At 39.7% G+C, this 21,957-nt stretch overlaps 1 protein-coding gene across 1 annotated transcript in view; it reads left to right on the forward strand.

Annotated features, from left to right (window-relative positions):
- ADRBK2 (adrenergic, beta, receptor kinase 2) overlaps window positions 1–21,957 on the forward strand; it is a gene marked incomplete at its 3' end in the record, with an annotated part of 68,238 nt that overhangs the window by 35,596 nt on the left and 10,685 nt on the right. Inside the window, exons 9-15 of the mRNA XM_008583851.1 lie at window positions 987–1,117; window positions 3,682–3,776; window positions 7,976–8,083; window positions 15,217–15,283; window positions 15,847–15,947; window positions 18,354–18,420; window positions 19,493–19,588. Of these exons, the coding sequence (XP_008582073.1) occupies window positions 987–1,117; window positions 3,682–3,776; window positions 7,976–8,083; window positions 15,217–15,283; window positions 15,847–15,947; window positions 18,354–18,420; window positions 19,493–19,588 (665 nt within the window). The remainder of the gene's footprint in view (window positions 1–986; window positions 1,118–3,681; window positions 3,777–7,975; window positions 8,084–15,216; window positions 15,284–15,846; window positions 15,948–18,353; window positions 18,421–19,492; window positions 19,589–21,957) is intronic.

Genomic DNA, 21,957 nt, shown 5'->3' on the forward strand with positions numbered 1-21,957 from the left:
AGTGATTGATTTAAAACCAGATCTATATAAAAACATGAAGGAATTTCATGGACATAATAATGAGGAAAAGAAGACAGACACAGCAACATATATCTTGTATGATCCTGATTATGTGCCTGTCGGAACAGGCAACACTGATGGTGGGAGAGAGCAGAAGAGTTACCTTTGCCTGACCAGGGGCTGGGGGCTCAAGTACTGACTAGAACGGGCACTGGAGAGCCTTCTGGGATGCTGGAAATCTTTTACATCTTGATCTGGTGGTGGTTCTACAGGAATATGTGTGTGTGGAGAGGGATGATACCTGTCAAAGTAAGAGCAGTAAAGTTGAACACATTAACTTTCATAAATCAGTAGAGGCTTTTCCCTTGTAGTTAATAAAAGCATTCCCTTACCCTCTTGGTGGCATTTTCTCTCTGTAACTTAAGGCTGTATGATTATTTGCTTTTCCCAACATTTTATTATGAAGAATTTCAAACATAGCAAAGTTGGAATAATTTTACTGGGACACCCAAATACCCACTACTTGCATTTTACCAATTAAAAATTTACTGTATATGCTTTATGAAATGTCTATCCATATGACTGGTTTTTGTTTTTTTATTTTTTCTCTGATCACAGAGCCCATTGCTAAGCCATCTGGTGGATCACTCCGTAGGTTGTTTCAGTTATTAGATAGGATTTCAGAAATCAGAGCAGGTTAGCTAGTCCCTCCTTGTGATGGTGTATCTGGGAGCTGAGCTGCCAACCTGAGTATGGTGGCTCTGTTTTGTTGTATCGTCCCTCCCGTTGTTGTATTTAAGACTTCTCAATGGTTATGTTTCTAATGGTTAAAGTGTTTTGCCAAACTACAGAAATCAAAAATAGGTATTTTGACAAAGCAGAAGCATAGTTTACCTTTTTCTACTGCATCCTGACTATTTGGGATGATAACCATGTTTGTTTCCTGTAAATTAACATGTTTGAATTCATTCTGCTTCTGATTCCAGGAGGCGATTTGCACTATCACCTTTCACAGCATGGGGTGTTTTCAGAGAAGGAGATGCGATTTTATGCCACTGAAATCATCCTGGGGCTGGAACACATGCATAATCGGTTTGTTGTATACAGAGACTTGAAGGTGAGGATGGGTGACAGCCTCATGCTGCATAGTAGGTGTTGTGCTAACAGCCCTCCAGAAGTCCCCTTCTCTTTCATAGAGTCCTGTTGTTTTTCTCCTGTCTTAGCAGCTTGACAAAGTCATTAGCTGTGTAATGTTGGTCTCTTGTAGACCATGCTCTGCAGGGACAGATCCCTGTCCTTCCTGGTTGTCATTGTAACCTCAGTGCCTATGACAGTGCCTGCGGCAGCACAAACACTAAGTCAAAAATTTTAATTGATTAATTAATGGAAAGCAGGGAAGGAGTTTTTGCTGTTGCCTATTTTATAATGAATTGTAATTCAGTTAATTAATTTTATAATTAATTGTAATTCAGCTAAGCAGCTGATTTGGCTATGACTCTCTGTAAGAGCTGGAGAGGTTCAAAGATAAACAAGCAAAGAACATATATTTTATGAGGCTTGTCAGCTGGTGAACCAAGATGCAGAATGGCTGAGTCCCACCTCCTCTGAGGTGAGGCTGATCAGTGAGGGGTGGATTGCTGATCAGCCTACAGATTTTCCTCCAAAGTCCACTCTCTTCACATTGTTTTGAGATGGCATAAAAAATCATTAATAGATTTTTAGACCCAGTAACTATATAACCTTATATTGCTGTGCTTTGGTTTCTGTTCTTGTCCTCTGTTGAGGTTCACTGGACTTGAAAGTATGAAATAGGCCTCTTNGCTGAGTCCCACCTCCTCTGAGGTGAGGCTGATCAGTGAGGGGTGGATTGCTGATCAGCCTCCAGATTTTCCTCCAAAGTCCACTCTCTTCACATTGTTTTGAGATGGCATAAAAAATCATTAATAGATTTTTAGATCCAGTAACTATATAACCTTATATTGCTGTGCTTGGGTTTCTGTTCTTGTCCTCTGTTGAGGTTCACTGGACTTGAAAGTATGAAATAGGCCTCTTCTGAGTTTTCCCATTGCACACTGTGGTGCTTGGTCCTGAATTCTACATGAAAGAGGGAGTTAGGAGATTGCTTACTACATCCATGATGACACTTACCTAGTTGTGATGACCAACAGTCTGAAGTCAGGGATGGAGATAAAAGGGACCATAATAAATTATAGAAATGATGGTACAAACATATAAATGACTAAATAATAATGAAAGGAAAAATGATAGGAGTGACAATTTGCCAGAAGGATGAGAAGCCTCCAGGAGAATGTGTTTGCCTCTCATTTCAGATTCCTCTTTGAATGAAACTGCAGTGGGTAACTGAAACATACGGGTTACATTCCTTTCTCTAAGGAGCTAAGAGGTTATGATTAGCTTTTTAAGGTTACCTTCTAAAATATTGTAAAAATTACATTTTTTTCTCACAAAATAGTTTGTGAATTTTAAAGCTTTCTATAAGGTTAAAGAATTATTCCCTTAGATTTTATACGAGTATAAAGAAGAAAAGATATATTTTTATTAAATTAGAAATTAGTAGATATTGGTCAGCATGTGGCATTTTATTTCCTCATGTGAGTTTGCAGAAGAATGAAGTACATGCTGAAGGCCCATGAAGACCTATTGTAATACATTTTAATTTAAATCTGTAACTAGTTTCTAATCTTCTTTATGCTGAATTTTTGTTTTCTAAGCTATTTAGTAGGCAGTGGTATTATTTAATTTCTATTCAAACTTAATTCTAGTCACTCATGATTATTCATGCTTCAATTTTATAATATCGTGCTATTATTTTTATTTCAAGCAAAACAATAGTTGATCTCCAGCAGAAAATATTATTAAGATGACTGTAATTTGATGTATATTAGGGGGAGAGAAGCTTTGTTTTCCATGATTATGCTGCCTAAATCTAATCTTAATGGATACATTTCATAAGAGTTATGTCAAAATTGTATTTGGTCATTTGGTGAGGCCCTATGTTGATGATGTACAAATAAACAGAAACTTTGTTTTCCATGATTATGCTACCTAAATCTAATCTTAATGGATACATTTCATAAGAGTTATGGTCAAAATTGTATTTGGTCATTTGGTGAGGCCCTATGTTGATGATGTACAAATAAACAGAAATGACATTTATCAGGATTAGTGTGACACTGTTGAAAGTTTTCATTTCTTAGGTCAGTATTTGTACATTCTTGCAAGATTCCTTTCTATGCTGTGCTTCGTGGCCTCATTCTCTAAAATCCTTATGAGTCACATGAGCCAAGAAGCCAGAGGACTCACCTGCCATTGTCAAGAGGCTGTCATGGCTGCACAGCTGCACAGGAGCTCTTGGGACGAGGAAAAGGAGATGCGTTATCTCCGATGAAGTGTGGTCGTAATCCTCCTGGGTTACCTGCCCTGTGTTTCATTTTCTAATGAGTAGAATCCTTTGCCTCTATCATGACCACTTTCCAGTTGCAGTCAACATCAGAAATGTTGTTCTCAGTATCATGCCTGACTTTGATGTGATAATATGAAGCTATCATTCATGATTAGGAACAAACTATGTCAGTCAATCAGTGTCTATGGATTTAGATGCTCTCAAAGCCCCTGTGGCATTTGGGGGACTCCTGAAGATCATCTTCTCTTCCTGTTTAGCCTGCAAATATCCTCTTGGATGAACACGGACATGTAAGGATATCAGATCTCGGTCTTGCCTGTGATTTTTCCAAAAAGAAGCCACATGCAAGTGTGTAAGTAGTTCACCGACTTGTTCACTGTTGTTTCTCTGATGTGACTCATTTAATCAGTCTGACACCGGCCTGGCTATTTGTTCCCTTTCCCATCACCAGTGGTGATTTGCAATCTGTGATAATGCCAGGTCAGGGAAGAGCCCATGTTGCAGGTTGTGGGAGAGGAGATAGGAGGGTTGTGCTTTCTACCACTGTCTGCAGGGGTATGAGTTGACCCACAGTGTAAATGCACCTGCTCAGGGGCCAGGGTGTTCTGTCAGAAAGAGTCAGCCCAAATACATGCTGCCAGTGGGACCCAAGTCAGTCAGACAACCTCTTGGACCGTCAGTCTCTTCGTCTCTAAAGTAGAGGTAATTACAAATCCCTTTAAGTTGTCATAAGGATAAATGAAAGAACCTTGGTGCCAAGGAAGGGGCAGAGGCAGCTGCAGAGAACTCTCCAAGAAGGCCCTTGGGGGCAAGTTCTCTCTCTATCTACTCTTCCTCTACTCTTCCTTCTTCTTTTTCAAAAAGGCTTTTTTTTTTTAAAGAGAAAGCAGGAATCTTTTTTTTTTTTTTTAATTTAAGCAAATCATCTATTTGCAGTTCAGGCTTTTAATAAAAGTCATATTGTTAGATTTGGGTATGGCACTAGTCCTTTAATTTACCATGTAGGGGTAACTCCTGAGGCCGCAGCCTTCAGCCAGCATCTGACACCTTGCGGGTGCTGATTGCTTCGAGGGTGGCCCTGCTTGATCAGCACATGTTGACCTGGCCCAAGCACTACTTTCTGAAGCAGGGGTGGTTAACAAATCAGCAGGAATCTAACTCTGCTCTTCCAGGGCTCTGTAGAAATGGAAGAGAGTACACACTTGTTTTCATTTCTCTTCGGTATCCGTTTATCTGGGTGGAAAGTATGGATGTGGGTGCAGTTGGTGGAAAAGCAGGAAACTTTTGCTTTATTTTGTCTCTTTAAATATCTCATTCTTAGCACCGAATCTTTTAAAATTACATTTTATTGGACATCTTGAGCTAACATTCACCTCTGTGTTGAACGCTCTTGAAGAAACTTCCAGGAGTCTCATTTTATGCATCCATGCAGAAAATAAACTAGACCTTTCTCTTTGTGTAACTGAAAGTAAAGTGGTTCTGAATTGCAGTACTTTATGAGGGACTGTATTAAATCAGAATTGTCTTTTAAAGCTCTGATCAAATGTTAACAGTGAATAGCACCATTTCTGTAAACATATTTCTCTTTTTCTACAGAACCTGGGATATGGTGATAAAAGCATTAGCATTTTGCTAGCACTTTACAGTTATTATGCCAGAACCTGTGGTTGTATAAGCTTCTCTCAGGGAGTGCATCAGGCATTTTTAAGAGTCCTTTGAATTTTTAATGCCACATCTATTTGGTATGCTAATTTCTTCAATTTTGTATGGTCATAACTAAATATGAATTCAAGAGTTTATAAGAGATAATCTTCCAAAGGAATTAACTTTCAGATATGGGGTTATTTCTTTATAGGGCCTAGCCCACTTGACTGTAATCCCTGTCAGCTCTGAGCAGTGGGCTGTTCTTTGCCTGCTCTGGAAAGCACGGTATTTGAACAGCATCTGTAAAGGGGCAGGATTGAGAAGGTTGGTTTCCATGTTTAAATGATGATAGTGAGGCCACTGCTTAGAAAAGATAAATGCACAATGAAATACTATATTTTTAGATAAAGGAGGCATTTTGGGGGCTAAGAACAAAGGCTATGGAGTCAACAGATCTGGGTTTGAGTTTCTCTTCTAAGTTGTATAAGCCTCATTTTTCTCTTCTCTATAGAGGAGATAACAATGATGCTTACTTCATGTGATAGTTACAAGGGTTAGGTCAACTAATTAATCCAACAAGTATTTACCATTTGCTGTGTGCTGGGTGCTGGTAATGCTGCAGTCAGTACAACAGACCCAATCCCTGACCTCCTGGAACCAGCAGCCTGGGGAACTATGTCCATTAAGTGCTAGTGTGTGTTGAAGTGGCGGTGCAGGGAGCAGTCACTGTGTTATTAGGTGAAGGTCAGCTGTGCTGTCCCAGGCATGCTAAGCTAGATGCTTTGAAAATGTTATTTTCACAGAAACCCCATAAATTATAGATATTAGTATCTACTTTTTATGGTATAGAAATTGGGGTTCAGAGAAATTAAGTAACTTGAACAAAGTCACATAGCTGGCACACTGTGGAACTAGAATTGCAATCTAATTCTGTCTGATTACAAAGCCTGTACTCTTCACACTATATGGGTGAACTCCCTGAGGCTTTGAAATGATCTACTTAGTACTAGATTAAAGAATTTTGGCCAGAATTTCAACCTGAACTTCATTTCTCAGATCTTTTCAAAGCTGTAGATGTGATCTTTGGACTTCATCTAGCAGCCAGCCCATCTACAAAGTAGTGTTAGGTTGGGGTTCCTGATTTGAACTTAAATTTAATCCATTTAATGACAGAATCACAAATTATCATGAGCTAGAAGTTAACTGTGGAGTAGCCATGAAAAATCGAAGGACAACTCTTGGAATTGAACAGATGGTCAGTGACTAATTTGAGTACTAGCTTATTTTATCTAAGAACACAAAGCTGTGTCTCTGGCCACAGTGTCTTAAAACATTCAGGTGTTCTTTCAGTATTAATAGTACAAATCTTTAGTGGAATGGGTTAGGAAGCATTAGTAGCTGCCATGTAGGCAGAATCGGAAAACCACAGCAGCAGGCAGTTCGGCATGTAACTTTAATTTTGTCTAATGTAAGCTTGGAGATCTGATTTGCATTAACGTATTTTACTTATTCTTGTAGATATCTTTCCATTCCAGAATTGTGATTTAATCCTGAGAATTAAAGATTAAAAGGTCACTACCAAGGGCTTTCCAGGCAAGACTGAAATTAAACCTTCCCAGAAAATGGTTTGGATGCTCCTCATAGAAAGCTCTGGTGCTCTCACAGCATGGCTCGATGACCTCACACTGTCACACTTTAAGTTTCAGATGATAGAGCTTCCCAAATGCTAGACCTGCCTCGATGGACCAGTGCCCATTTTCACTGTTTGATAAAACTCTTTCAAAATATACCTCTTAGTTAGAGAGTCCTGGACCTAGTGGTGATCCAAGATCATTTTTCTGAGCAGATTCTCAGTTACTGAGCATAAGTAAGTTAAGAAATGATTAGACTAAGATAAGAGTGGAGATTTAAACCCCCAATGTGGATTGAGTTCTTCGTATCAGCCAGTGCTATTCTCAGCCCACGGCATCCACACAGCAACCCCGAGAGGTGGAGGTGTTATCTTATTACCCACTTGATTGATGGGGAAAATCAATGAAGGATGAAGAGGTTGTGGGGCGTCCATAGAAAGGGCTCTTGAAGGGCCCTTTTGGGCTGTGTCTTGGAAGTTCTCCATGAGCTGCTCTCACTCTTCAGGGTGGAGTAGTACATGCTCAGCTCCTCAAAGACAGGTGGAGAGTCACAGAATGGGAAGGGCTTTCAAATTGCAGGTAGTGCAAATTATACATAAAATGGCTGTAGTGATTTTCTCAATTTCCTGAAAATCACCTTCATATTTGGTTAGCATTGTGTCTTTTGACCTTTAGCAGTTTTTAAAACCTGACATATGGTCTCTCCATCTTAAGTACTTGTGGGCTGGTGGGGCCTATCACCGACCGCAACCAAGCAGGTAGTCCCCACCCTTAGCACATGTGAGCTCAGGTTCTCAGCACGGTGGTGGCACTGCACAGGAGCTGATGTGCCCGTGCCTTCAGGGTCCACAGATCTGTGGTATAGTTGCCCGTTCATTGTCCTTTCCTTCTTCCCCTTCCACCCCCTGCTTGCCCCAACCCCATGCGTCTCTACACAAGAGCTCTTGAAAGGGTGGGAGAACTTTAGCTCTTCATAGATGAGTACAGAAGGTCTAATGAGATCCAGGTTTCACCTCCTAGACTCTGAAACTCACAGTTTTCATATTTATTTCATATGATAATTCACTTATGTTAATTCACATGTTAAAAAAGGCAGGAGAGGTTGTTTTCCCACTGGACGTTCAGTGGATCATGTTGTGCTGAAGCACAATTGTCCCCTCTCCTTGTTTACAGCTGCTGCCATCTGATGAGTGATGCCTGAGCCTCTTGACCAGCTGTTATTATTTTATAAGGTGTGCAAGCTCTGATAACTGCATGTATACTCTCTTCTCCCTAGTGGCACCCATGGGTACATGGCTCCCGAAGTGCTGCAGAAGGGAACTGCGTATGACAGTAGTGCCGACTGGTTCTCCCTGGGCTGCATGCTCTTCAAACTTCTAAGAGGGTGAGTGAAATGTGTCCTTTTAGCACCATCATCATGGCCTGTTCCAGGATCCAAATCAAGAATATTTAGAAATGACTAGACCCTAATGTTATTTTAGATCAGTGATCTTTAAGCCACATGCTAATCTGGGAGGTGGCCATGGTGGTTCTGTCTTATCAGAGTGAGATCTGCTGTCTCATAAGCTTATAGATAAAAGCTGATGGCTTAGTACTTTTGTTCCAAACCATGTAGGAATCACAACACTTTTAAAACCAAAATAAGACTGCTTTGAAATATTGCCATTGATAAGCCATGTTCTGGGAATAAGTATTGTTTAAAAATGTGGATAACTGAAGAAGGTAGGATCACTTTTCCCGCCCTAGAAGTTAGTTACTTATGATTCTCTTGTGAGCTTAAAGCATTTTGAGGGTTACAAAAAAAGAATAAAGACCGAAAGTAAACCCATCTTAAAAGTAAGCATTTATTTGTAAACATGCTGAAATTAATTTGTATTTTTAAAGCCTAATATTATGTACTTTACCTTTGTTCTAAACCACCAAAGGTGATGAAATAGAGTGGAAAAGACTGGGAAAGGGAAGCGCTTTCAAAATATATTCTCATACTGAACACTTAACAATTATGTTCATGTTTCCATTAATATTAAGACGTTTTAGCCAATTTTAATGGAAAGCTTAAGGTTTAAATTTTTTTTAATTCTTTACTCACAATGACATAAAGAGCATTTCACGTGAAAATGTCCTTGTCAAGATTTTCCTTTCAACATCCCTCCTATGAACGCATTGCTCACAGTGGGCTAGACTTGTCTCATTTCTGTCAGAAGCCTATGTGAATACCGCTGCATCTTCTTCTATTTCATGCATTCTGAAGAAAATCTGGATTCCATATTCCCACAAAACTAGGCTCTGAGAACCCTCGCTGTTTCCTCAGGACTCCGGTCATCCATCCCCTTGTTCTCTGCCCACCCTATTCACTTGGGATCTAAAAATCATATTATTGCTTAGGGAGTCAGGTCCTGTTACTCCATAATTGAATTGTTGTATTTGTGGAGCCTGGTTGGCCTTAATTCATGTCATCAGACCAGCTGACCTAATTAGAGAGTTCATACAAAGCAGACCAGAGAAAGCATTTCCCATGAGAGACACTTTCCCCCTGGTGGAGCCACTCTTTGCCTTTGATCTCTGCTAGAGATGGAAGTGGAGATGTAGAATCCATACTCATAGAATGTGGGGATGGTAAACTCTGTGCAGCAGCTAAGCCATGGAATGCAAAAATCAACAGTAAAATATAGCAGGGAAATCTGCAGAGCCTCGCATTTAGGGCTTTATTTACTTTTCTACTTTATTATTCTATTTGTAAAAATGTCCATGCATATTGGCGAGGGAGGATTTAGAATAACACTAATTTTTAGAAGGTTGGAGGGTTTTGTTTCATTCTTACGTCTGTATAATCCAACAGTGTGATTTGTGGCTGATAAAGTGAATTCATCCCTATTTGGCCATAATTCAGGTTTGGAGCACTGAATTGGAAGATATTAATTCTCTTGTGAAATCCTTGATCATGCTTGATTGAAGCATTAAGTTCAGTGTGGCTCCTGTTGAGAGAAGTCTTGGCAGATAGAAAGACACTGGGAGGATGGTTTTGAGGCTGGGACGGGAGGGATGAGATGAGAAAAGGATGATGAAAGAGCTACTAGAAACTATGGCTCACATGGAGAGGTTGGAAGAGCTGGGTACAGAGCTTAGGGGGCTGTGATGCCTGTCTCCAGCTACTGCAATGCCATCGTATTGAAGGGGTTGTATTCATGCTGTATAACCCCAGAGGATGGGCATTTTAAGGAGGAAAAAGGTTGCAGTTTAATACAAGAATGTCCATTCAAACATTTGATTTACCCGGTGAAGGAGCGTTCTGCCTTACAAATAGCAAGTTCCCTGTCTGGTGATCACTTATGGAGCCTGAAATAGGAAGAATCTTTTCAGTGTATGATAGATGGGATCTGATGAATCTTCCCCACTAAGATTTATGACCTTATGCCATTCTTTCAATCACTTATTCAGAAGTCGTTCATGGATATGATATAGTGCTAAAATCAAAGAACATGAAGTGCTTTTTGACTTAAGTGATTTAAACTAAAATTGATAAGCATTTATTGAGTACTTGTAATACATGAGACTGTGCTTGATGCTGTGGGAGAAGGAAGAAAGGAAGGAAGAAGGGAGGAAATAAGCAAGGAAAGGGATCAGAGGGACTATAGTGCTAAAATCAAAGAACACGAAGTGCTTTTTGACTTAAGTGATTTAAATTAAAATTGATAAGCATTTATTGAGTACTTGCAATACATGAGACTGTGCTTGATGCCGTGGGAGAAGGAAGAAAGGAAGGAAGAAGGGAGGAAATAAGCAAGGAAAGGGATCAGAGGGAAGGAAAGGAGGGAGGGAAGAAGAGAAGGAGAAAGTGAACACACCTCATGCAGTCCTGGAAGATGCAGTCCAGGAGAAGAGGTGGAGACGAACACACAGGGCTATGAGCTGGATGAGCCGTAGTGACGTGCTGGGGGAGCACAGATGTGGGAGACCAACTGTAACTTGGAAGAGCAGGCCCCACCTCATGTAGGAGATGGTATGTCAAATGGGCTTTCAGAGAAAAGATGACAATACAAAGACATGGGATGGAGAACAAATGTGCTTTTCATGTGGAGGGGACAGTAGGAGCAGGTTGTTCACCGTCAGTGACCAGCAAATGATGGGTCAGCTGTTTCTCAAGAGGGGATGGAGGCTGAGAGAAAAGGCCTGGAAGATCAGGGGAGGACCTGGAATCCCATGCTGTGGGGTTTGGCCCTTACTTTTGAGGCCCCAGAGACTTTTCAGCAAAGCAGTGACAGGTTGGGTGGTTTTTCAGTGAGATGATCCTGGCAGCATCATGAACACTGGCAGGACAGAAATGGGAGGCAGGTGTAAGAGCCTGGGGCTTGAGCTAGCCCAGTGGCACTGGGACTGGAAGGGGGCGAATGACGACAGTATTGTAGAGGTAGAATCAGCAGTACAAGGTTTTTGTAGGGTTTTTTGTTTGTTTGTTTTTGTATTTTTGGTTTTTTTAATAGATGCTTGGATATGGAAGGATAGGAGTTAAAGATGGTGCTGGTCTAGATTCAAGATGATCGAGAGCATAGTAATATTATTACCAAAATCAATACTTGTAAAATTTCAGTGGTTCAAATTAAACTAATGTTTATTGAGGGCCTTTCAGAAGCAAAACCCTGTGATGGAGTCAGCAGAGGGTGGGACTGTGCACAGGAGCCTTCATTGCCTCAGCTGTACAGGAGGGGATATTGTCACCTGTTCTAATTCCTCAGAAAGTCGCACGTGGGAAAACCTCAAGGCTATGTCTGTGAGCATCCTATGCATTTTTCATTTGCTATATAAAAGGGAGCCCCTAGCAGCTGTTTTTTTTCTCAGGCACAAGGGGCCTAAGAAACAGAAACAAGTTGAGAGGAGGTTGAGTAGACAGAGCACTGGCCTGGTGGGGCCTCCTGCATGCTGGCCCTGGGAGCAGCCTGTGCCCTCTGTGTCCTAATACTCTTATGACCACTCAGCTTTCATCTGTACTTAGCAATGCCTGGAGACAGTTTTGGTTGTCATAACGTTGGGAGGGGCTGCTATTGGCATCTAGTGGGTAGAGGCCATGGATGCTGCTCAACATCCTACAGTGCACAGGGCAGCACCAACCACCCCAGCAAAGAATTACCCAGCCCCGAATGTCAACAGTGCCGAGGTTGAGAAACGCTGCTCTAGAGCAAGTCTCTTCTCCCTCCTTTCCATATCTGTGAATTAACGTCAAGCCAGTTGTCATCAAGTGTCTTTCACTTTTATTTTTTGTGGTTTAATGCTCTTTGCACTGACCAAAGTGCCCCATTGCTTCTGCTGAAACACTTTTCTACACCCCTTATTTTGTCTTGACTCCCTAAGGGAATACTGCAAGGCATTTGGAGAAGGAATCTGGGTGGAAAAAGTTGGCAAGGCTTGGAAAGGTGTTTTGCCTTCCTGGACTCACAGTGATGAACTGAGCCTTTTATATGCAATATTTTTGGGTGCTGGTCACTACTGACATTTAAGATGACTTGGTCAGACATTTAAGAGCATCTGTGTATGAAGATGTGTCCATGTTGCAAATGTGTGGGACTGCTGTGATCCTCAATCTAGATTTAAGATGTCTGTTAAGGAAAAGAATTGTTGTGACAATGGCTTCAGTCTTCAGCTTGTCACCACTGATGATCTATCCCTGGAAGTGTCAGAAGTAGGGAGCAGCCTGGGGGGTAGCCTGGGGAGAGTTGAGTGCTGCCTGTGGTTATTGAGTTTGTTCCATGTAGGGAAAGTAGGAATGTTTATAAATATTGTGAAAGCTATTGGCTTAGGTTCAAAATGCATATTTAATGTAACATGCAATCTTTTTGGTAGTCTAAAATTAATATTTGGTATGAGAGTTTTTAATCAGTTGTAATTATAAATGTATTGTTTCCCTGTGAATATGATATATCTAATGTGGTATGTGTGTGTGTTTCCCCATAATTTATGATATCTTGAGTGATTTCCCAGCTTGTTTGGGGGAAATGTGTGGCTATCTCAGTCTGGAATTCAGAAAGCTGCACTTGACCACTGCCCTTGTGAATTCTGTTCCCACAACATTCCCGATGCAGCCAGAATGTTGCATGTTGTGTTGGGAGGACTTGGCTCTGCGTTGGAAGCTGTTGACAGGCCTGTTACTGTCTCCTATTTAAAGCAGCTGCACCAGGGAACAGCTGTGATCACACAGGATCTGTGAGCACCACGTGCCTCACTCAGAATGGAGATTATTACTATCGTAGGTTTTCTTTAACATTTTCCAAAATAGAAACCCAGTCTTTGGCTTTGTTCACAAAGAATAATCAAGAATACATTGGAAACAGATGTGCATCAAGATTTTGACTTAAAAGACCAAACTTTCTCAACACTGCAGCATAGAATTGAATAGCTGAAAATCATTTTCCGATAGTTTCTTATTGAGTTGGACATGGAGTCGCTATATTTATAAGTGAGATTTGCAGTGATAGGGCCCATGTGTTGGAAATGTTTTTAGCATCACTAACTTTAACTCCAGTCCCCTTACAAGCCTCCCTGTGGTCTCATGAAAGACGTTAAATTTAGCACAGAGCGTTTGTGTCAGAACACAGCAGGCCTTTTCTGCAAAGTCAGGGCACAGCCCTTTCCTTCCGGCATCAGATGCAAGCAAGGACAGGGGTCAAGTGCAGGCAAGAATGGAGGTCCAAGGGCAGAAGTGGGATCCTTTGGCTTTGCACACAGGAACCAAGTCAGAAGGATTTGCCAAAACACAAGATCTTCACTTAATTCATTTTTATACATTAAGGAACACTGTGGGGTGGAAATAGCTCTGTCAAGCAGGAAGACTAAGGTTTTAATAAAATGTAATAAACTTTGATTCCTTTTCTTTGGGATTGTAAACATGTTAATATTTGTGTAGATTTTTTTTATAAAAGATGATACAAGTATGATGTTTTAAAAAATTATAACATTTTATAAATAACATATTATTTGTTTTTATATCCTATTTGCTTTTTAAATGCAGTAATTGTACATTTTTCTCCTTGGAAACAAGGTGAAAAGATTATTTCCAATCAAAATCTATTTTAAAGATTAGCACATGCTTGTTTGGTGCTAATTTTCCTTGTTTTAATTATTATTTTCAAATTAATGCTTTTAAGAGATGGAAATTACTTGGTAGTTCACTGCATTATAAGGAAGAAAATAAAGCATTAGAGCGCCCTCTCTTGTACAAAAAGAAAATTAAAGTGTTTAAGATAATAAATGCTCTAAAATGTGATAATCTCTGCCAGAGATGGCTCAATGCATCATTTAACTAATTCAGTAGGGTGGCCAGCTCAGTAGCAGTAAGAAGCAATGCAGGAGAAGTAGAATTTTAATTCTTTTTTATAATCTCATTGATTTGTGTGTTCAACATTCTAATCCATTTTATGGAGTTAAAATTAGAATATTTTGCATGATATTTTGCCTCAGATTATGTCATATGTGCCTTATAAATGAATTTATAGGATTAGTCACTTTAAAGGTATGTCTTTCTGTAAGAAAACTCAATCAGATATATCCCTTAAATTTTCAAATAAATAAATAAGGCCATGGTGTTCTGATTTGCATATTTTATAATATCTTTTAGTGATAAAGTTTCCTTTAAAAGCCATCTTCTCCAGAGTTTTAAAAACATGATAAAGAGTAAGAATAATCTGTTTTACATAATTTATTAAGTGGGCATTAATTTTATAAAGTAAGAATCATCTTTATTAACTTCACAAATGATTGCTATATTAGGTACCTACTGTATACTGCCATTATCTTGGCTACTTGCATAGACATTTTAATTTTCTCCTTCACCACTTCTGTGAAGTATGTGGCAGGAACCCTGTTTTACAGGTACACAAATTGATACTGAAGGCTTAAATCTGGCTCACAGCCAGTAAGCAGCCACATCACAGCTCGAACCCACCTTTTCTGGGCTCTGCATAGGTAAACATGAGAAAGCATGATCAGTTGGTCTCTGTTACCATCAAAGGAATGCATTGCTTAAAATTACTGGTTTCTATAGGTGAATCGTGTTCACTGTGATCATGTTTTGGTTTGACTGCAGTTCCTTGGGATGTCTTAAGTGACCAATTTCTACTTTGCTGGAAAATTGTATCAAAATACAATAATGGTTATTGTTAGCTCAAACACTTGTGACAAATGTTGTATAAATGACTTCCATTTTCATAACTACCTGTTGGCTAATTATATTTATTTTTTTCTAATGGTATCTTAATTGGAAAAGTATATTTTAGCAGCACAGTTTCATTGAACTGAAGATGAGGCAGTTCAAATAAGATGTTACAACTTGCTCTTTCCAGACTCAGTATATTTGGTCACCAGTTTTTCTCTGGAAATTATAAACATTTATGGATTTTGCATTTCTGTAGTTTTGCTGTAGTTTTGAACGAACAATGACAGGACACAGTATTTTCCCAAATATTAGCCAGTGATATGTGCTAAGTTACCTGATGCCATATTTTAATAGAATGTTTTTTATTTTTACAGTCACAGCCCTTTCAGACAACATAAAACCAAAGATAAGCATGAGATAGACCGAATGACCCTTACTGTGGTAAGCGGGTTTAAAAACTGTGTTCTTATTTGCATTACAATTTTCATGTTTCATTCCATTAATAATAAAAGTGCTATAATACAAAATATTATGTAAATATATAAAATATAAAATACAGAAATATTATGTATAATATATAAATATGAAAATAATAAAAAATTGTTTTTTTGAAATAAATAAATGAAGATACAATTCTTAGAAGAATTTCTAAAAAACATGAATGGAAATAGATTCCAAGGCAAAAATCAAGATTTGCTAGCAATCAGTATGAGAAGATATAAAAAATTGAGAACATAGGTGAAAAAATCAAATCAAAGGAGAATTTACTGTGATGCAGACTAGTAAAGAGGCCTTCCAGTTCTTCTGACCTGGCCCCAGCCTATTAATTGATTTTGACACTGATTAGTAATATTTTTATGTTTCTTTGGAATAAACATTAATTCATAATGAATATGTAATTTTTAATACTATTCTTATTCAAGACACAGCCTTTAAATCTGGTTGGGGGGAGGGCACTGTTTCCATGAGTGGATTTTTTGATATCTCACCCTTCTTTTCCCCAGAATGTGGAACTTCCAGATACCTTCTCCCCTGAACTAAAGTCCCTTTTGGAGGGCTTGCTCCAGAGAGACGTTAGTAAGCGGCTGGGCTGTCAAGGAGGCGGGTAGGCCATTGTTTCTCCCTTTTTGTATCTTTACCTGGAAAGCAAAACGTGTTAATTTTCATTTTTATATCAAGTTGATACTATTTACTTCCTATTTTACATTCATAATCGATCATAGTCAATCTTTGAGGTTTACACATGGGTTGATTTCAAAAGTTGTAAATTAAATAGTAGTATTTACACTATCGTGGCAACATAACATTCATTACATAGTATCTGCTTAGTCTTGTTTTGTATGTATATCATATATGAAATATATGACATGATCATATGTGTGTGTGTATATATATAATATGTAAGATATATACAGTCACGCATCACTTAACAACAGGGTTATGTTCTGGAAAATGTATCATTAGGCGATTTCGTTGTTGTTTGAACATGTAGAGTGTACTTACAGAAACCTAGACGGTATAGCCTGCTACACCTAGGCTATTATATGGTATAGGCTATTGCTCCAACCACCATTGTATATGTGTCCATCCTTGACCAGAATCAGTAAGTGGCGCATGACTGTGTATATATATGTATATCAAAAGATATATCACAGTTGTGGACTTTCATTTTTCCCTGATTTTTCTTTCATGGAGGACTCAACCAACTCCAAGAACTGGATGCTGTCTCTATTTCTGCTAATCAGCATCATCCCATCCACCACTTCCCTTTTTTACTCTCCTGGTTTGAATCTGCCATTTACTTGATTCCCTGCCTTCTGCTTTTCTGGGTCTCCCTGTGTATTTGGCTAGAGCGTGGTCTCAGGTAACTCCTTGAAGAGGGACTGTGAGATGTGAATGTTCTAGCTTCTTACATATCTAAAATGTCTCCCTGCTGTCCTCAAACTTGATTGATATGTAGGCTAGATATCAAATTCTAAATGAATAATAATTTCCCCCCAGAACTTTGAAGACATTGCTTTAATGTGTACAATCAAATGGAATGTGGTTGTCCCTCATTATGTCAGGCACTTAGAATCCTTTTCACTCCAAGACTCATGTTCTTCAGCTTGGAGAATACTCTTATTTTATTCCTTTAACATTTCCTCTCCTCTGTTTCTCTTTGAACTCCTAGTGGATGGACATTGGGATTTCTAGATTGTTCCTCTCGGCTCCTGATCTTGTATATTATCCACATTTTTGCTTTGATTCTTTGTTTTACTTTCTGATAGTTTAAATTCCTAACCCTTTTATTGATTTATTTTTATAATGTTTAGCAGGTTTAATTTTTTAAAAGTAGAACCCTCCTATTAGAATAAACCCCTAGCTGCAAGTGTTTGGGGGCTGGATATGGGGGAAGGAAGTGTAGTGTGTGAGAGTGTTCATGTGTGTGTGCATATGTGCATGGGTGTGCATGGGTGCATGTGCATATGTGCGTTAAGGTCAAGGGTTCCATGCCCCAAGTTTCAGTCCTGGGTCTCCCACCTGAAGTTGAAGCTCAGCATACTGATTCTGTTCCAGGGGCTCTGCTGCTCTGTGCCATCAGTTGCTGCCCCTCTGTCCTCTCCCTTCTTGTCTGCTGCTGGCCATCTCCCACTCTCTTTGTGATCTCCATGTATATATAATGTTATATCTCCATGTTTCTCTGCTATCATCTCAATGATTGAGGGAAGGAGCAAAGTTGCATTCTTATGTCCAGTCACTGGCTTGAACCAGAAGCCTTTTCTCTGAGGTGTTTTTAATTGCTTGGATCTAGGCAGGCAAACTTCTCGTTTAGCTTACTGCCCTTAACATGTAGACAGACAATGATGGGCACAAAATGGAGCAGAATAAGAACATCTCCCAAGTGTTTCTGGTGAGAATGCAAAGGGATGCCCTTGACTCGGATTCCATCTGTTCGTTCAGTGAATGTTTACTGAGCACGCGCTGAGAGCAGACACCATCCTAAGTGTGGGGCTGAGGCCGTGTGCAAGGTGGACACAGCCCCTCTTCTCATAGCTCATACTGTGGCAGGGGAGGCCAACAGTATAGAATCTATCAAATGAATGAGATGATTACAGACTGTAAGAAGTAGCTTGTAGACATTTGCCATAAATCTTTTTAATGTGTAGATCTCCTATTTAATTCTTATTTAAATTATGTTCTCATGACTACAGAATTATCACATATGTATACATAGATGATACATACATACACATATATGCACACAAACATATCTGTGAAAACTCCTAGGTTTTCTTAAACTGGAATGAAAATCCCAAATAAATGATCATATGAGATAGTATTCCTAGGTTCAGCATGCAGTATTTCTGAACATCACAGCGTTTCTTGTGTTGCTTTGAAAGCACCTTATTTTACCTGCTTTCTTGAAGATCGGGAAATAATCCCTCTATGTTAACAGGAGACAATTTTTGCGAAATATTTTTTTATTTCTATTGCATGCCTACCACTGTTATGACTCTTTCTTCTCCAGGGCACAGGAAGTAAAAGAGCATGGCTTTTTCAAAGGCATCGAGTGGCAGCATGTCTACTTACAAAAGGTACGCACTCCCTCTGGGACTGCGCTCCGGGTACCACCGTCTCTACACTCTTGTCTCCTTCCCTGTACCCCCACGCATGGCTTCCTGGTTCTGTCCCCTCGGGGTCCTTGCTCCAGATTCCTGAGTCCACATTGCTCTTCTAACCTAAGTGTTACTATATGGCTAACTCCTTTTGGGGTGGCTTCTCCCTTGTCATTTCCCTGGTGTAACAATTTTGAAAATATCTTGTATATAAATTAATAAGTGATGAAATGGAGCTGTTATCTAGCTAATTCAAATGTCTTTTTTTTAAGTTTTAACTCATCTTCTTAAATTCTTACCTCAATTTGTAACTGTATTTTTTACACAGATCTATATAAAAATGTGCAAGAAACTTTTGTCATGGACTCACATATATTTTCTAGCCCAGTACCACATAATTTAAGAAATAGCATGATTTTAAATCAGCATAATTCTCCTTTTTTATTTTAAACTTTATTGTATTCACATTAATACAAGAAACACCCAAATTAATTTTTTTTTTAAATGTCAATTATCAGCTTTGGACTACTTTTCACATGAACTCAGGCTGCAGAGGAATGATGATTTTCTGTAGCAAAGAGAGACTACTCTGTCAGTCCTGCCTAAAAAGAATTAGAGCTCAGGCACTTCTTTGGTCAGCACTGACCTCGGGATGTTGGCAGGTGCGCAGCGCTCTGTCTGGCCCTCCTGTGTGCTGCAGTCCAGCACCTGGAAGGTGGTGCTGCATCGTCCAAGAGAACGTGCTTTCTCAAGGCTGAGCTGGGGGGATATGCAGTCTTGAGACTTTGTTACATTTAAAAATTGTTTGAGACTTTGGTCATAGTCTTTTTTGTTTCTTGAATTTGTTCAAAATCTGGGGTCTTCCCTGGTAGCTGTTCAATGCAAAGGCTCTTATGTGAGATATGCAATGTGACATGTATGAGCTTGAATGCAGTGCTGCACAGAGGTGGCTTGTTGATGTCTCGCACTGTGTTCTTTTTATAGAACATTAGGTTGGGAGGGGCTGTAAAGGTCAGCTGATAACCATACCATACTTCTTTGGATCTTCCAGTACCCGCCACCCCTGATTCCTCCCCGGGGCGAAGTCAATGCTGCAGATGCCTTTGATATCGGCTCATTTGATGAAGAGGATACCAAAGGCATTAAGGTACATGTGGGATAGTTTCTGTCTGTCTTTTTTTTGAATGTGGGGAATTTCTGTTGGAAATCAATTAAGCTTAGTGATTATTTAGTACTGGGCTGTTTGTGGGACATAACTCACAGATTTATATGTATTTGAAAAATGTGTAAGTGAAGGACTGAAATTAGTTCAAAACCATGAACACTTTCTTTGGACTAATGAAATTAAATTAAAAATTGCATGTAATGACAGCATTTTTTATTTTTGATGAACTGCAAAATGGTCAAACTTTTATTAATTTGGAATATTGGGATTGAAATAAAACCTGAATGTCTGTAAAGCAGGAAAAACAGCTGTGTGATATCAAATGTACTTTGAGAAGTACAAAGGAGCTGGTCGTCTTAATTTTTCCAAGTATTGAGATGTCACTGTGTTAGGATGAAAAGCACAAACAGCCTGAGTCACTTTGCATTTGTCAATCTAAGGCGAAATAATCACTGGTTTTTAAAAATATAATCCACTGCATTTTTCAAACTTTTGTTCATATCATTATTTTTCTAAGAAGAAACAGGACATAATTAAAGACGATGAGTCATGAGGGAAAATCATCCTCTTTAAGATGCTAAGTCAAAGTGTATCACCACATGTCAACCTCTCATCTGCCCCCATGCTGACAGCTCATCCTGGACCCTCCCCACGCCCCCCAGGCCCGCCACGCCTCTGCTGTGCTGCTTGCACTTGTACCCTTCTCACGCAAGTCCCCCTCATTTCTCCTGCCAAGTAGCTCCCTCCTCCAGAAGGCTGTAACGCCGTTAAAACACACACCTGTAAGGTGTAGATAACAGAGTGACAGGTAGAACGCAGAGGCCTAGCAGGAGCTGTAACAAGGCACACAGGACTTGGACCAAACAGGCTATGGGGAAAGTAATGGCAGGTAAATGGCTGAAGGAAGATGTGAAGATTGCTGGGAAGAAGAGCAGCTCTCGAGAGCAGCGTTCGGGGGCCAAGTGTATTGGGCAGCTGGGGAGAGGAGTGGCAGTGGGACAGAGCTGATGGTATCAGCTGAGGAGGGGCCGAGTCATCAAGGTGCTGTTCACAGGACCAGCTTCTCACGGGATGGAGTTCAGGTGAGGGTGAAATGTAGAGGCCGAGGGCACAGGGTTGTGGAGGATTGCTGACCAACTCAGACAACCTTCTGTGGCCTGGAGCAGTGGCTCTCCCAGGGGACAGCACAGGGATCAGGTTCTAGACCTGAGTGCCACTCGGCATTGTCTGTAGCCTAAACACTCAATGTGTGTCAAGTGTATAAGTACTTCTATACGACAGTGCTTTGGGGGACAATCCACTTACAAAGCCATTTAAAAGGATTACTGCTGTCATAATAGAATTTTGTCATCAGATGTGCTACTGTCTATCAAAAGTTACTAAAAATAAAACTGACATTATATGGGAGCCCACAAAAATTTTTGATGTTAGAAAGAGATTCTCATACTCTAAAATTTTGTAAACCAAAATCCAGGCTTTGGTGTCAGACAGACTGGGCTCCATTCTGCCACGGATCAGCTGAGTGAATTTGGACCATTCTGTAACCTCTCAAGTCTTGGTTTTCTCATCTGTAAGGTGGATGGTTTCATTGCCAAGCTTTCTCTGAGATGATCTGTTTAGGCCTCCTGGTGCAAAGTCAATGCTTAACAACTAGTAGCTTCTATTGTTATGGTTTTGGTTCTTCCTGACCGAGAGCTGAGAAGGAGCACACTTAGAACAAGAAGTCATGTGGGGACCCAGGTCCTGGCCCCATGATGGCCTAGTCCAACTGGGGAACTGAATTTTAAGAAACTATTCTCTACCTTTAAAAAGCAGCTCTACCTATCACTTCCCCAACCCCCTTCCTTCCTCCTCCCCATCTTTAGTATCCTTAGGTTTATTTTCTTCTTCTGAAAGTTCAACATATTGTTGTGGTCTTTTTTTCTTTCTTTCCTCCATTCCTTCCTTTCTCCCTCCCTTCTTTCCTAGCAATCAGTTATGAGTGAGAACGTGGTATTTCTGTTTCTTTGTCTGGCTTATTTCATTTAACGTAATTTTCTCCAGACTCATCCATGTTACTGCAAATGGCAGAATTTCATTCGTTTTTATGTCTGAATAGTGTTCCAGTGTGTATATATACCACATTTTCTTTATCAAGTCATCCATCAGTGGACACTTAGGTTGGTTCCATAGCCTATTGTAAATACAGCTGCAATAAACATAGGGTTATAGATTTCTCTTCAACATGATGATTTTAGCTATTGTAAACAGAGCTGCAATGAACATGGAAGTGCAGGTATATCATGATTTGTAAGAATGAATATACTAATAATAAAAAAGTTAAAATAAAACAGCTCAATACATTTTTTTAA

This window comes from Galeopterus variegatus, unplaced genomic scaffold, assembly GCF_000696425.1.
Source record: "Galeopterus variegatus unplaced genomic scaffold, G_variegatus-3.0.2 Scaffold3064, whole genome shotgun sequence".
NCBI lineage: Eukaryota > Metazoa > Chordata > Mammalia > Dermoptera > Cynocephalidae > Galeopterus > Galeopterus variegatus.